The sequence below is a fragment of the Oncorhynchus keta genome, unplaced genomic scaffold (genome assembly GCF_023373465.1).
Source record: "Oncorhynchus keta strain PuntledgeMale-10-30-2019 unplaced genomic scaffold, Oket_V2 Un_contig_1319_pilon_pilon, whole genome shotgun sequence".
NCBI classification, from domain to species: Eukaryota; Metazoa; Chordata; class Actinopteri; order Salmoniformes; family Salmonidae; genus Oncorhynchus; species Oncorhynchus keta.
The window spans coordinates 228,028-246,305 of NW_026278147.1; the positions used below are offsets into that span (position 1 = coordinate 228,028).

At 38.8% G+C, this 18,278-nt stretch overlaps 1 protein-coding gene across 1 annotated transcript in view; it reads left to right on the plus strand.

Moving 5' to 3' along the window:
* The window catches only part of pparg (peroxisome proliferator-activated receptor gamma), a 171,306-nt gene that overhangs the window by 144,926 nt on the left and 8,102 nt on the right, over positions 1–18,278 (plus strand). The window contains exon 8 of the mRNA XM_052501281.1: positions 1,730–1,845. Within this exon, the coding sequence (XP_052357241.1) occupies positions 1,730–1,845 (116 nt within the window). The remainder of the gene's footprint in view (positions 1–1,729; positions 1,846–18,278) is intronic.

Here is an 18,278-nt window from a genome sequence, read left to right on the forward strand (position 1 = left end):
TCGACCCCGCCCTGTGCAACTGGGTACTGGACTTTCTGACTGGCCGCCCCGAGGTGGTGAGGGTAGGTAACAACATCTCCACCCCACTGACCCTCAACACTGGGGTCCCAAAAGGGTGCGTTCTGAGCCCTTTCCTGTACTCCCTGTTCACCCATGACTGCGTGGCCATGCACGCCTCCAACTCAATCATCAAGTTTGTGGACGACACTACAGTGGTAGGCTTGATTACCAACAACGACGAGACTGCCTACAGGGAGCAGGTGAGGGCCCTCGGAGTGTGGTGTCAGGAAAATAACCTCACACTCAACGTCAGCAAAACAAAGGAGATGATTGTAGACTTCAGGAAACAGCAGAAGGAGCACCCCCCTATCCACATCGATGGGACAGTAGTGGAGAGGGTAGTAAGTTTTAAGTTCCTCGGCGTACACATCGCGGACAAACTGAATTGGTCCACCCACACAGACAGCGTTGTGAAAAAGGCCTCAGGAGGCGGAAGAAATTTGGCTTGTCACCAAAAGCACTCACAAACTTCTACAGATGCACAATCGAGAGCATCCTGTCGGGCTGTATCACCGCCTGATACGGCAACTTCTCCTCCCACAACCGTAAGGCTCTCCAGAGGGTAGTGAGGTCTGCACAACGCATCACCGGGGGCAAACTACCTGCCCTCCAGGACACCTACACCACCCGATGTCACAGGAAGGCCATAAAGATCATCAAGGACAACAACCACCCGAGCCACTGCCTGTTCACCCCGCTATCATCCAGAAGGCGAGGTCAGTACAGGTGCATCAAAGCAGGGACCGAGAGGCTGAAAAACAGCTTCTATCTCAAGGCCATCAGACTGTTAAACAGCCACCACTAAAATTGAGTGGCTTCTGCCAACACACGGACTCAACTCCAGCCACTTTAATAATGGGAATTGATGGGAATTGATGTAATATATATATATATATATAGCCATGTATGTAATATATCACTAGCCACTTTAAAATGCTACTTAATATAATGTTTACATACCCTACATTACTCATCTCATATGTATATACTGTACTCGATACCATCTACTGCATCTTGCCTATGCCGTTCTGTACCATCACTCATTCATATATCTTTATGTACATATTCTTTATCCCTTTACACTTGTGTGTGTGTATAAGGTAGTAGTTTTGGAATTGTTAGGTTAGATTACTCGTTGGTTATCACTGCATTGTCGGAACTAGAAGCACAAGCATTTCGCTACACTCGCATTAACATCTGCTAACCATGTGTATTTGACAAATAGATTTGATTTTGATTTGATTTACTCTACCCTATACAACACTTCTGGTACCCTATACAACACTCCTGGTACCCTATACAACACTCCTGGTACTCTATACAACACTCCTGATACTCTATACAACACTCCTGGTACTCTTAACAACACTCCTTGTATTGTACCCTATACAACACGCATACATCATGCATTTTAACCAGGCTTATTTATTTAAATCATGACTTTATCAGACACATTCCCCTTTCACACACATATCAACCTCAGCTCTCAGTCCAGCATTAAACAAGTTGTGCTGAAAGCCTCAAGCTGACACATCCTGTGTGTGTGTGTGTGTGTGTGTGTGTGTGTGTGTGTGTGTGTGTGTGTGTGTGTGTGTGTGTGTGTGTGTGTGTGTGTGTGTGTGTGTGTGTGTGTGTGTGTGTGTGTGTGTGTGTGTGTGTGTGTGTGTAGATCGTCCAGGCCTGCTGAATGTGAAGCCCATTGAGGAGCTACAGGAAACAGTCCTCCACTCTCTGGAGCTCCAACTGAAACTCAACCACCCAGACTCCCTGCAGCTCTTCGCCAAGGTATTACCATGGAGATATACAGCATACTGTAGAAAATACTCTGATGGGTTCTGAAGATATACTGTAGAATACTCCAACAGGTTCTAATTCCAGTTCTAATACTCTGTGTTCTGATTCTACTTCTAATAGTCTAATGGGTTCTAATTCCAGTTCTAGTCTCTGTTCTGATTCTGGTTTTAATAGTCTAATGGGTTACAAACGGACTATACAGCTACAAGTAATGAGTGGAGTTATAAACAGAGTATACACCTAGAAGTAGTGAGTGGAATTACAAATAGCACAAATTCAAAAAAGTTCATGGCGAATAAGAGCACCTCCTCCCAGCTGCCCACTGCACCTAGGCTAGGAAACACTGTCACCACCGATAAATCCACGATATTTGAGAATTTTAATAAGCATTTTTCTCCGGCTGGCCATGCGTTCCACCTGGCTACCCATACCTTGGTCAACTGCCCTGCACCCCCCACAGCAACTTGCCAAAGCCTCCCCCATTTCTCCTTCACCCAAATCCAGATAGCTGATGTTCTGAAAGAGCTGCAAATTCTGGACCCCTACAAAAAAATGATCTGCAGAAATTGTTGCAAACCCTATTACTCGCCTGTTCAACCTTTCTTTCGTATCGCCTGAGATCCCCAAAGATTAGTAAGCTGCCGCGGTCATCCCCCCTTCAAAGGGGGAGACACGAGACCCAAACTGCTACAGACCTGTATCTATCCTACCCTGCCTTTCTAAGGTTTTCGAAAGCCAAGTTAACAGACCATTTCGAATCCCACCGTACGTTCTCCGCTATGCAATCTGGCATCCGAGCTGGTCATGGGTACACCTCAGCCAAGCTCAAGGTCCTAAACGATATCATAACTGCCATCGATAAGAGACAACACTGTCCAGCCGTCTTCATCGACCTGGCCAAGGCTTTCGACTCTGACAATCACCACATTCTTATCGGCAGACTCAACAGCCTTGGTTTCTCAAATGGTTCGCCTGGTTCACCAACTACTTCTCTGATAGAGTTCAGTGTGTCAAATCGGAGGGTCTGTTTGACCGGACCTCTGGCAGTCTCTATGGGGGTGTCACAGGGTTCAATTCTCAGGCTGACTCTCTTCTCTGTATACATCAATGATGTCTCTCTTGCTGCTGGTGATTCTCTAATCCACCTCTACGCAGACGACACCATTCTTTATACTTCTGGCCCTTCTTTGGACACTGTGCTAACTAACCTCCAGACGAGCTTCAATGCCATACAACTCTCCTTCCGTGGCCTTCAACTGCTCTTAAATGCAAGTAAAACTAATTGTATGCTCTTCAACCGATTGCTGCCTGCACCTGCCCGCCCATCCAGCATCACTACTCTGGACAGTTCTGACCTAGAATATGTGGACAACTACAAATACCTGGGTGTCTGGTTAGACTGTAAACTCTACTTCCAGACCGGCATTAACCTCTTGGTCTTATCTGGCACGCAGGCGTCCCATCTAGAGCTCTGGAAATGCAAATGCGCTACGCTAAATGCTAATAGTATTAGTTAAAACTCAAACGTTCATTAAAATACACATGCAGGGTATTGAATTAAAGCTACACTCGTTGTGAATCCAGGCAACGAGTCAGATTTTTAAAATGCTTTTCGGCGAAAGCATGAGAAGCTATTATCTGATAGCATGTAACACCCCAAAAGACCAGCAGGGGACGTAAACAAAATAATTAGCATAGTCGTCGCTACACAAACCGCACAAATAAAATATAAAACATTAATTACCTTTGACCATCTTCTTTGTTGGCACTCCTAGATGTCCCATAATCACTATTGGCTCTTTTTTTCGATTAAATTGGTCCATATATAGCCTAGATATCGATCTATGAAGACTGTGTGATAAACGGAAAAAAATAGCGTTTCATAACGTAACGTCATTTTTTAAAATTCAAAAAGTCGACGATAAACTTTCACAAAACACTTCAAAATACTTTTGTAATGCAACTTTAGGTATTAGTACACGTTAATAAGCGATAAAATTCATCAGGAGGCCATGTCAATTCTATAGGTGTCTGTCTCGAAAAAATGTCTTGGAGAGAGCTCGACCAAAACATCCGGTCGGAGACCGGAGGGAATCGATTCCCTTGATTCGGTTAGACCAAGAATCAAAGCTGAATCAAATGACAAGACTCTAGACAACCTGTGGAAGCTGTAGGCACTGCAACCTCGGCCTCATTTAATTCGGTTCACTTTGAACAATTCCTTGAAGTCGCACATGGATATTTATGCACCAATTTGTAAGTCGCTCTGGATAAGAGCGTCTGCTAAATGACTTAAATGTAAATGTAATTTCCATTTTCAGTGATCAGATTTTCATGCACTTTTCGATGAAACGCACGTTCTGTTATAGTCACAGCCGTGATTTAACCAGTTTTATAAACGTCTGAGTGTTTTCTATCCACACATACTAATCATATGCATATACTATATTCCTGGCCTGAGTAGCAGGGCGCTGAAATGTTGCGCGATTTTTAACAGAATGTTCGAAAAAGTAGAGGGTCGACTTAACAGGTTAAGTATCTCCAATCCAAAATTAAATCTAGAATCGGCTTCCTATTTCACAACAAAGCATCCTTCACTCATGCTGCCAAACATGCCCTCGTAAAACTGACTATCCTAAATCAAATCAAATCAAATGTATTTATATAACCCTTCGTACATCAGCTGATATCTCAAAGTGCTGTACAGAAACCCAGCCTAAAACCCCAAACAGCAAGCAATGCAGGTGTAGAAGCACAGTGGCTAGTAAAAACTCCCTAGAAAGGCCAAAACCTAGGAAGAAACCTAGAGAGGAACCAGGCTATGTGGGGTGGCCAGTCCTTTTCTGGCTGTGCCGGGTGGAGATTATAACAGAACATGGCCAAGATGTTCAAATGTTCATAAATGACCAGCATGGTCGAATAATAATAAGGCAGAACAGTTGAAACTGGAGCAGCAGCACGGCCAGGTGGACTGGGGACAGCAAGGAGTCATCATGTCAGGTAGTCCTGGGGCATGGTCCAAGGGCTCAGGTCCTCCGAGAGAGAGAGAAGGGGAGAATTAGAGAACGCACACTTAGATTCACACAGGACACCGAATAGGACAGGAGAAGTACTCCAGATATAACAACCTGACCCTAGCCCCCCGACACACAAACTACTGCAGCATAAATACTGGAGGCTGAGACAGGAGGGGTCAGGAGACACTGTGGCCCCATCCGAGGACACCCCCAGACAGGGCCAAACAGGAAGGATATAACCCCACCCACTTTGCCAAAGCACAGCCCCCACACCACTAGAGGGATATCTTCAACCACCAACTTACCATCCTGAGACAAGGCCGAGTATAGCCCACAAAGATCTCCGCCATGGCACAACCCAAGGGGGGGCGCCAACCCAGACAGGATGACCACATCAGTGAATCAACCCACTCAGGTGACGCACCCCCTGCAGGGACGGCATGAGAGAGCCCCAGTAAGCCAGTGACTCAGCCCCTGTAATAGGGTTAGAGGCAGAGAATCCCAGTGGAAAGAGGGGAACCGGCCAGGCAGAGACAGCAAGGGCGGTTCGTTGCTCCAGAGCCTTTCCGTTCACCTTCCCTCTCCTGGGCCAGACTACACTCAATCATATGACCCACTGAAGAGATGAGTCTTCAGTAAAGACTTAAAGGTTGAGACCGAGTTTGCGTCTCTGACATGGGTAGGCAGACCGTTCCATAAAAATGGAGCTCTATAGGAGAAAGCCCTGCCTCCAGCTGTTTGCTTAGAAATTCTAGGGACAATTAGGAGGCCTGTGTCTTGTGACCGTAGCGTACGTGTAGGTATGTACGGCAGGACCAAATCAGAGAGATAGGTAGGAGCAAGCCCATGTAATGCTTTGTAGGTTAGCAGTAAAACCTTGAAATCAGTGAGTGGAATTATAAACGGACTATACAACTACAAGTAGTGAGTGGAGATATAAACGGACTATACAACTACAAGTAGTGAGTGGAGTTATAAACGGACTATACAACTACAAGTAGTGAGTGGAGTTATAAACGGACTATACAACTACAAGTAGTGAGTGGAGTTATAAACGGACTATACAACTACAAGTAGTGAGTGGAGTTATAAACGGACTATACAACTACAAGTAGTGAGTGGAGATATAAACGGACTATATAACTACAAGTAGTGAGTGGAATTATAAACGGACTATATAGCTACAAGTAGTGAGTTATAAACGGACTATACAACTACAAGTAGTGAGTGGAGTTATAAACGGACTATACAACTACAAGTAGTGAGTGGAGTTAAACAGAGTATATAACTACAAGTAGTGAGTGGAGTTATAAACGGACTATACAGCTACAAGTAGTGAGAGGATTTATAAACAGACTATACAACTACAAGTAGTGAGAGGATTTCTAAACAGACTATACAACTACAAGTAGTGAGAGGAATTATAAACGGACTATATAACTACAAGTAGTGAGTGGAGATATAAACGGACTATACAACTACAAGTAGTGAGTGGAGTTATAAACGGACTATATAACTACAAGTAGTGAGTGGAGTTATAAACGGACTATATAACTACAAGTAGTGAGAGGATTTATAAACAGACTATACAACTACAAGTAGTGAGTGGAGATATAAACAGACTATACAACTACAAGTAGTGAGTGGAGTTATAAACGGACTATATAACTACAAGTAGTGAGAGGATTTATAAACGGACTATACAACTACAAGTAGTGAGTGGAGTTATAAACGGACTATATAACTACAAGTAGTGAGTGGAGTTATAAACGGACTATATAACTACAAGTAGTGAGTGGAGTTATAAACGGACTATATAACTACAAGTAGTGAGAGGATTTATAAACAGACTATACAACTACAAGTAGTGAGTGGAGATATAAACAGACTATACAACTACAAGTAGTGAGTGGAGTTATAAACGGACTATATAACTACAAGTAGTGAGTGGAGTTATAAAAGGACTATACAACTACAAGTAGTGAGTGGAATTATAAACGGACTATACAACTACAAGTAGTGAGTGGAGTTATAAACGGACTATACAACTACAAGTAGTGAGTGGAGATATAAACGGACTATACAACTACAAGTAGTGAGTGGAGTTATAAACGGACTATACAACTACAAGTAGTGAGTGGAGTTATAAACGGACTATACAACTACAAGTAGTGAGTGGAGTTATAAACGGACTATACAACTACAAGTAGTGAGTGGAGTTATAAACGGACTATACAACTACAAGTAGTGAGTGGAGTTATAAACGGACTATACAACTACAAGTAGTGAGTGGAGATATAAACGGACTATACAACTACAAGTAGTGAGTGGAGTTATAAACGGACTATACAACTACAAGTAGTGAGTGGAGTTATAAACGGACTATACAACTACAAGTAGTGAGTGGAGTTATAAACGGACTATACAACTACAAGTAGTGAGTGGAATTATAAACAGACTATAAAACTACAAGTAGTGAGTGGAGTTATAAACGGACTATACAACTACAAGTAGTGAGGAGTTATAAACGGACTATATAACTACAAGTAGTGAGTGGAGTTATAAACGGACTATACAACTACAAGTAGTGAGTGGAGTTATAAACAGACTATACAACTACAAGTAGTGAGTGGAGATATAAACGGACTATACAACTACAAGTAGTGAGTGGAGATATAAACTGACTAAACAACTACAAGTAGTGAGTGGAATTATAAACGGACTATACAACTACAAGTAGTGAGTGGAGATATAAACGGACTATACAACTACAAGTAGTGAGTGGAGTTATAAACGGACTATACAACTACAAGTAGTGAGTGGAGTTATAAACGGACTATACAACTACAAGTAGTGAGTGGAATTATAAACAGACTATAAAACTACAAGTAGTGAGTGGAGTTATAAACGGACTATACAACTACAAGTAGTGAGTGGAGTTATAAACGGACTATATAACTACAAGTAGTGAGTGGAGATATAAACGGACTATATAACTACAAGTAGTGAGTGGAGTTATAAACGGACTATATAACTACAAGTAGTGAGTGGAGTTATAAACGGACTATACAACTACAAGTAGTGAGTGGAGATATAAACGGACTATATAACTACAAGTAGTGAGTGGAATTATAAACGGACTATATAGCTACAAGTAGTGAGTTATAAACGGACTATACAACTACAAGTAGTGAGTGGAGTTATAAACGGACTATACAACTACAAGTAGTGAGTGGAGTTAAACAGAGTATATAACTACAAGTAGTGAGTGGAGTTATAAACGGACTATACAGCTACAAGTAGTGAGAGGATTTATAAACAGACTATACAACTACAAGTAGTGAGAGGATTTCTAAACAGACTATACAACTACAAGTAGTGAGAGGAATTATAAACGGACTATATAACTACAAGTAGTGAGTGGAGATATAAACGGACTATACAACTACAAGTAGTGAGTGGAGTTATAAACGGACTATATAACTACAAGTAGTGAGTGGAGTTATAAACGGACTATATAACTACAAGTAGTGAGAGGATTTATAAACAGACTATACAACTACAAGTAGTGAGTGGAGATATAAACAGACTATACAACTACAAGTAGTGAGTGGAGTTATAAACGGACTATATAACTACAAGTAGTGAGAGGATTTATAAACAGACTATACAACTACAAGTAGTGAGTGGAGTTATAAACGGACTATATAACTACAAGTAGTGAGTGGAGTTATAAACGGACTATATAACTACAAGTAGTGAGTGGAGTTATAAACGGACTATATAACTACAAGTAGTGAGAGGATTTATAAACAGACTATACAACTACAAGTAGTGAGTGGAGATATAAACAGACTATACAACTACAAGTAGTGAGTGGAGTTATAAACGGACTATATAACTACAAGTAGTGAGTGGAGTTATAAAAGGACTATACAACTACAAGTAGTGAGTGGAGTTATAAACGGACTAAACAACTACAAGTAGTGAGTGGAATTATAAACGGACTATACAGCTACAAGTAGTGAGTGGAGTTATAAACGGACTATACAACTACAAGTAGTGAGTGGAGTTATAAACAGACTATACAACTACAAGTAGTGAGTGGAATTATAAACGGACTATATAGCTACAAGTAGTGAGTGGAGATATAAACGGACTAAACAACTACAAGTAGTGAGTTTAGATATAAACAGACTATATAACTACAAGTAGTGAGTGGAGTTATAAACGGACTATACAACTACAAGTAGTGAGTGGAGTTATAAACGGACTAAACAACTACAAGTAGTGAGTGGAATTATAAACGGACTAAACAACTACAAGTAGTGAGTGGAATTATAAACGGACTAAACAACTACAAGTAGTGAGTGGAGTTATAAACGGACTATATAACTACAAGTAGTGAGTGGAGTTATAAACGGACTAAACAACTACAAGTAGTGAGTGGAGTTATAAACGGACTATACAACTACAAGTAGTGAGTGGAGTTATAAACGGACTAAACAACTACAAGTAGTGAGTGGAATTATAAACGGACTATATAACTACAAGTAGTGAGTGGAGTTATAAACAGACTATACAACTACAAGTAGTGTGTGGAGTTATAAACGGACTATATAACTACAAGTAGTGAGTTATAAACGGACTATATAACTACAAGTAGTGAGTGGAGTTATAAACGGACTATATAACTACAAGTAGTGAGTGGAGTTATAAACGGACTATATAACTACAAGTAGTGAGTGGAGTTATAAACGGACTAAACAACTACAAGTAGTGAGTGGAGTTATAAACGGACTATACAGCTACAAGTAGTGAGTGGAATTATAAACGGACTATATAACTACAAGTAGTGAGTGGAGTTATAAACGGACTATACAACTACAAGTAGTGAGTGGAGTTATAAACGGACTATATAACTACAAGTAGTGAGTGGAGTTATAAACGGACTATATAACTACAAGTAGTGAGTGGAGTTATAAACGGACTATATAACTACAAGTAGTGAGTGGAGATATAAACGGACTATATAACTACAAGTAGTGAGTGGAATTATAAACGGACTAAACAACTACAAGTAGTGAGTGGAGTTATAAACGGACTATATAACTACAAGTAGTGAGTGGAGTTATAAACGGACTATATAACTACAAGTAGTGAGTGGAGTTATAAACGGACTATACAACTACAAGTAGTGAGTGGAGTTATAAACGGACTATATAACTACAAGTAGTGAGTGGAGTTATAAACGGACTATATAACTACAAGTAGTGAGAGGATTTATAAACAGACTATACAACTACAAGTAGTGAGTGGAGTTATAAACGGACTATATAACTACAAGTAGTGAGTGGAGTTATAAACGGACTATATAACTACAAGTAGTGAGTGGAGTTATAAACGGACTATACAACTACAAGTAGTGAGTGGAATTATAAACGGACTAAACAACTACAAGTAGTGAGTGGAATTATAAACGGACTATATAACTACAAGTAGTGAGTGGAGTTATAAACGGACTATATAACTACAAGTAGTGAGAGGATTTATAAACAGACTATACAACTACAAGTAGTGAGAGGATTTCTAAACAGACTATACAACTACAAGTAGTGAGAGGAATTATAAACGGACTATATAACTACAAGTAGTGAGTGGAGATATAAACGGACTATACAACTACAAGTAGTGAGAGGAATTATAAACGGACTATATAACTACAAGTAGTGAGTGGAGATATAAACAGACTATACAACTACAAGTAGTGAGTGGAGTTATAAACGGACTATATAACTACAAGTAGTGAGTGGAGATATAAACGGACTATACAACTACAAGTAGTGAGTGGAGTTATAAACGGACTATATAACTACAAGTAGTGAGTGGAGTTACAAACGGACTATACAACTACAAGTAGTGAGTGGAGTTATAAACGGACTATATAACTACAAGTAGTGAGTGGAGTTACAAACGGACTATACAACTACAAGTAGTGAGTGGAGATATAAACGGACTAAACAACTACAAGTAGTGAGTGGAGTTATAAACGGACTATACAACTACAAGTAGTGAGTGGAGTTATAAACGGACTATACAACTACAAGTAGTGAGTGGAATTATAAACGGACTATATAACCACAAGTAGTGAGTGGAGTTATAAACAGACTATACAACTACAAGTAGTGAGTGGAATTATAAACGGACTATACAACTACAAGTAGTGAGGAGTTATAAACGGACTATATAACTACAAGTAGTGAGAGGATTTATAAACAGACTATACAACTACAAGTAGTGAGTGGAGATATAAACGGACTATACAACTACAAGTAGTGAGTGGAATTATAAACGGACTATATAACTACAAGTAGTGAGTGGAGTTATAAACGGACTATACAGCTACAAGTAGTGAGTGGAGTTATAAACGGACTATATAACTACAAGTAGTGAGTGGAGTTATAAACGGACTATACAGCTACAAGTAGTGAGTTGAGTTATAAACGGACTATACAGCTACAAGTAGTGAGTTGAGTTATAAACGGACTATACAACTACAAGTAGTGAGTGGAGTTATAAACGGACTATATAACTACAAGTAGTGAGTGGAGTTATAAACGGACTATACAACTACAAGTAGTGAGTGGAGTTATAAACGGACTATACAGCTACAAGTAGTGAGTGGAGTTATAAACGGACTATACAACTACAAGTAGTGAGTGGAGTTATAAACGGACTATACAGCTACAAGTAGTGAGTGGAGATATAAACGGACTATACAACTACAAGTAGTGAGAGGAATTATAAACGGACTATATAACTACAAGTAGTGAGTGGAGATATAAACAGACTATATAACTACAAGTAGTGAGTGGAGTTATAAACGGACTAAACAACTACAAGTAGTGAGTGGAATTATAAACAGACTATATAACTACAAGTAGTGAGTGGAGTTATAAACGGACTAAACAACTACAAGTAGTGAGTGGAGTTATAAACGGACTATATAACTACAAGTAGTGAGTGGAATTATAAACGGACTATACAACTACAAGTAGTGAGTGGAGTTATAAACAGACTAAACAACTACAAGTAGTGAGTGGAGTTATAAACGGACTAAACAACTACAAGTAGTGAGTGGAGTTATAAACGGACTAAACAACTACAAGTAGTGAGTGGAGTTATAAACGGACTAAACAACTACAAGTAGTGAGTGGAGTTATAAACGGACTAAACAACTACAAGTAGTGAGTGGAGTTATAAACGGACTAAACAACTACAAGTAGTGAGTGGAATTATAAACAGACTATATAACTACAAGTAGTGAGTGGAGTTATAAACGGACTAAACAACTACAAGTAGTGAGTGGAGTTACAAACGGACTAAACAACTACAAGTAGTGAGAGGATTTATAAACGGACTATACAACTACAAGTAGTGAGGAGTTATAAACGGACTATACAACTACAAGTAGTGAGTGGAATTATAAACGGACTATACAACTACAAGTAGTGAGTGGAGTTATAAACGGACTATATAACTACAAGTAGTGAGTGGAGTTATAAACGGACTATATAACTACAAGTAGTGAGTGGAGATATAAACGGACTATACAACTACAAGTAGTGAGTGGAGTTATAAACGGACTATATAACTACAAGTAGTGAGTGGAGTTATAAACGGACTATACAGCTACAAGTAGTGAGGAGTTATAAACGGACTATATAACTACAAGTAGTGAGTTTAGATATAAACAGACTATATAACTACAAGTAGTGAGTTTAGATATAAACAGACTATATAACTACAAGTAGTGAGGAGTTATAAACGGACTATATAACTACAAGTAGTGAGTTTAGATATAAACGGACTATATAACTACAAGTAGTGAGTGGAGATATAAACAGACTATATAACTACAAGTAGTGAGTGGAGTTATAAACGGACTAAACAACTACAAGTAGTGAGTGGAATTATAAACAGACTATATAACTACAAGTAGTGAGTGGAGTTATAAACGGACTAAACAACTACAAGTAGTGAGTGGAGTTATAAACGGACTATACAAGTACAAGTAGTGAGGAGTTATAAACGGACTATATAACTACAAGTAGTGAGTTTAGATATAAACAGACTATATAACTACAAGTAGTGAGTGGAGTTATAAACGGACTAAACAACTACAAGTAGTGAGTGGAATTATAAACAGACTATATAACTACAAGTAGTGAGTGGAGTTATAAACGGACTATATAACTACAAGTAGTGAGTGGAGTTATAAACGGACTATACAACTACAAGTAGTGAGTGGAATTATAAACGGACTATATAACTACAAGTAGTGAGTTTAGATATAAACAGACTATATAACTACAAGTAGTGAGTGGAGTTATAAACGGACTATATAACTACAAGTAGTGAGTTTAGATATAAACAGACTATATAACTACAAGTAGTGAGTGGAGTTATAAACGGACTAAACAACTACAAGTAGTGAGTGGAATTATAAACAGACTATATAACTACAAGTAGTGAGTGGAGTTATAAACGGACTAAACAACTACAAGTAGTGAGTGGAGTTATAAACGGACTATACAAGTACAAGTAGTGAGGAGTTATAAACAGACTATACAACTAAAAGTAGTGAGTGGAGTTACAAACGGACTATACAACTACAAGTAGTGAGTGGAGTTACAAACGGACTATACAAGTACAAGTAGTGAGGAGTTATAAACGGACTATACAACTAAAAGTAGTGAGTGGAGTTATAAACGGACTATATAACTACAAGTAGTGAGTGGAATTATAAACGGACTATATAACTACAAGTAGTGAGTGGAGATATAAACGGACTATACAACTACAAGTAGTGAGGAGTTATAAACGGACTAAACAACTACAAGTAGTGAGTGGAGTTATAAACGGACTATACAACTACAAGTAGTGAGTGGAGATATAAACGGACTATACAACTACAAGTAGTGAGTGGAATTATAAACGGACTAAACAACTACAAGTAGTGAGTGGAATTATAAACGGACTATATAACTACAAGTAGTGAGTGGAATTATAAACAGACTATACAACTACAAGTAGTGAGTGGAGTTATAAACGGACTATACAACTACAAGTAGTGAGTGGAATTATAAACAGACTATACAACTACAAGTAGTGAGTGGAATTATAAACGGACTAAACAACTACAAGTAGTGAGTGGAATTATAAACGGACTATATAACTACAAGTAGTGAGTGGAATTATAAACGGACTATACAACTACAAGTAGTGAGTGGAGTTATAAACGGACTATATAACTACAAGTAGTGAGTGGAGATATAAACGGACTATATAACTACAAGTAGTGAGGAGTTATAAACGGACTATATAACTACAAGTAGTGAGGAGTTATAAACGGACTATATAACTACAAGTAGTGAGTTTAGATATAAACAGATTATATAACTACAAGTAGTGAGTTTAGATATAAACAGATTATATAACTACAAGTAGTGAGTTTAGATATAAACAGACTATATAACTACAAGTAGTGAGTGGAGTTATAAACGGACTAAACAACTACAAGTAGTGAGTGGAGTTATAAACAGATTATACAACTACAAGTAGTGAGTGGAGTTATAAACGGACTATACAACTACAAGTAGTGAGTGGAGTTATAAACGGACTATATAACTACAAGTAGTGAGTGGAGTTATAAACTGACTAAACAACTACAAGTAGTGAGTGGAATTATAAACGGACTATACAACTACAAGTAGTGAGTGGAATTATAAACGGACTAAACAACTACAAGTAGTGAGTGGAATTATAAACGGACTATATAACTACAAGTAGTGAGTGGAGATATAAACGGACTATACAACTACAAGTAGTGAGTGGAGTTATAAACGGACTATATAACTAAAAGTAGTGAGTGGAATTATAAACGGACTATATAACTACAAGTAGTGAGAGGAGTTATAAACGGACTATATAACTACAAGTAGTGAGTGGAATTATAAACAGACTATATAACTACAAGTAGTGAGTGGAGTTATAAACGGACTAAACAACTACAAGTAGTGAGTGGAATTATAAACGGACTATACAACTACAAGTAGTGAGTTATAAACGGACTATACAACTACAAGTAGTGAGTGGAATTATAAACGGACTATATAACTACAAGTAGTGAGGAGTTATAAACGAACTATATAACTACAAGTAGTGAGTGGAGTTATAAACGGACTAAACAACTACAAGTAGTGAGTGGAGTTACAAACGGACTATACAACTACAAGTAGTGAGGAGTTATAAACGGACTATACAACTACAAGTAGTGAGTGGAGATATAAACGGACTATACAACTACAAGTAGTGAGTGGAGATATAAACGGACTATATAACTACAAGTAGTGAGTGGAATTATAAACGGACTAAACAACTACAAGTAGTGAGTGGAGTTATAAACGGACTATACAACTACAAGTAGTGAGTGGAGTTATAAACGGACTATACAACTACAAGTAGTGAGTGGAGTTATAAACGGACTATACAACTACAAGTAGTGAGTGGAGATATAAACTGACTAAACAACTACAAGTAGTGAGTGGAGTTATAAACGGACTATACAACTACAAGTAGTGAGTGGAATTATAAACGGACTAAACAACTACAAGTAGTGAGTGGAGATATAAACGGACTATATAACTACAAGTAGTGAGGAGTTATAAACGGACTATATAACTACAAGTAGTGAGTGGAGATATAAACGGACTATATAACTACAAGTAGTGAGGAGTTATAAACGGACTATATAACTACAAGTAGTGAGTTTAGATATAAACAGACTATATAACTACAAGTAGTGAGTTTAGATATAAACAGACTATATAACTACAAGTAGTGAGTGGAGTTATAAACGGACTAAACAACTACAAGTAGTGAGTGGAGTTATAAACGGACTATATAACTACAAGTAGTGAGTGGAGTTATAAACGGACTATACAACTACAAGTAGTGAGTGGAGTTATAAACGGACTATACAACTACAAGTAGTGAGTGGAATTATAAACGGACTATATAACTACAAGTATTGAGTGGAGTTATAAACGGACTATACAACTACAAGTAGTGAGTGGAGTTATAAACGGACTATATAACTACAAGTAGTGAGTGGAGTTATAAACGGACTATACAACTACAAGTAGTGAGTGGAGTTATAAACGGACTATACAACTACAAGTAGTGAGTGGAATTATAAACAGACTATAAAACTACAAGTAGTGAGTGGAGTTATAAACGGACTATACAACTACAAGTAGTGAGTTGAGTTATAAACAGACTATACAACTACAAGTAGTGAGTGGAGTTATAAACGGACTATATAACTACAAGTAGTGAGTGGAGATATAAACGGATTATAGTTCACTGTTCATTGTGATTACTATTATTTGACCCTGCTGGTCATCTATGAGGAGGAGGACCTGAGCCCTTGGACCATGCCTCAGGACTACCTGACATGATGACTCCTTGCTGCCCCCAGTCCACCTGGCCGTGCTGCTGCTCCAGTTTCAACTGTTCTGCCTGTGATTGTTATTATTTGACCCTGCTGGTCATCTATGAACATTTGAACATCTTGGCCATGTTCTGTTATAACCTCCACCCGACACAGCCAGAAGAGGACTGGCCAACCCTCATAGCCTGGTTCCTCTCTTGGTTTCTTCCTGGGTTTTGGCCTTTCTCGGGAGTTTTTCCTAGTCACCGTGCTTCTACACCTGCATTGCTTGCTGTTTTGGGGTTGAGGCTGGGTTTCTGTACAGCCCTTTGTTATATCAGCTGATGTAAGAATCAAATCAAATCAAATGCATTTGATTTGATTTAGTAAACAAGTTAAATGCCTTGTACAGATTAAATATTTTTCTCACACATGGCTTACTTGGACACTGCGTCCCCACATTTCCCACTCTCCCACGTTGAATACCCTGAAGCCACAGGTCTCTTCCCGCAGGCTCTATTTCCCTGCGTGGGAGCATTGCGATCCGTAGGTCATGATTTTTGACCTGGTTACATGTACATTGAACAACACAGCAGCTTTTTACTAAAAATCAACAACGAAGTTGTCTCTTTTATAACTGGGGGTGAATGGGGAAGAATGTTTTGTTTTCCCCAAAGTGTTAAACAAATCAAAATGTATTTTATATTTGAGATTCTTCAAAAAGCCACTCCTTGCCTTGATGACAGCTTTGCACACTCTTGGCATTCTCTCAGCCAGTTTCATGAGGTAGTCACCTGGAATGCGTTTCAATTAACAAGTGTGCCTTCTTAAAAGTTAATTTGTGTGATTTCTTTCCTTCTTAATGCCAATCAGTTGTGTTGTGACAAGGTAGAATATTTGTATACAGAAGATGGCCCTATTTGGTAAAAAACCAAGTCCATATTATGGCAACAACAGCTGAAATAAGCAAAGAGAAATGACAGTCCATCAGTCAAATCAGAAAATGTCAAGAACTTTGAAAGTTTCTTCAAGTGCAGTCGCAAAAACCATCAAGCGCTATGATGAAACTGACTCTCATCTGAACCGCCACAGGAATGGAAGACCCAGTTACCTCTGCTGCAGAGGATAAGTTCATTAGAGTTAGCAGCCTCAGAAATTGCAGACCAAATAAATGCATCACAGAGGTCAAGTAATAGACACATCTCAACATCAACTGTTCAGAGGAGATTGTGTGAATCAGGCCTTCATGGTTGAATTGCTGCAAAGAAACCACTACTAAAGGACACCAATAAGAAGAAGAGACTTGTTTGGGCCAAGAAATACAAGCAATGGACATTAGACCAGTGGACATTTTTCCTTTGGTCTGGAGTCCAAATTGGAGATCTTTGTGAGACGTGGTGTGGGTGAATTGATGATCTCCGCATATGTATTTCCCACTGTGAAGCATGGAGGAGGAGGTGTTATGGTGTGGGGGTACTTTCCTGGTAATACTGTCTGTGATGTATTTAGAATTCAAGGTACACTTAACCAGCATTCTGCAGCGATATACCATCCCATCTGGTTTGGCCTTAGTGGAACTATCATTTGTTTTCAACAGGACAAAGGCCCAACACACCTCCAGGCTGTGTAAGGGCTATTTTACCAAGAAGGAGAGTGATGGAGTGCTGCATCAGATGACCTGGCCTCCCCAATCACCATACCTCAACTAAATTGAGAGTGAGGGAAAATCAGCCAACAAGTGCTCAGCATATGTGGCAACTCGTTCAGGGCTGTTGGAAAAGCATTCCAGGTGAAGCTGGTTGAGAGAATGCCATGTGTGCAAAACTGTCAAGGCAAAGAGTGACTATTTGACGAATTTCAAATATAAAATATATTTAGATTTGTTTAACACTTTTTTGGTTAATACATGATTC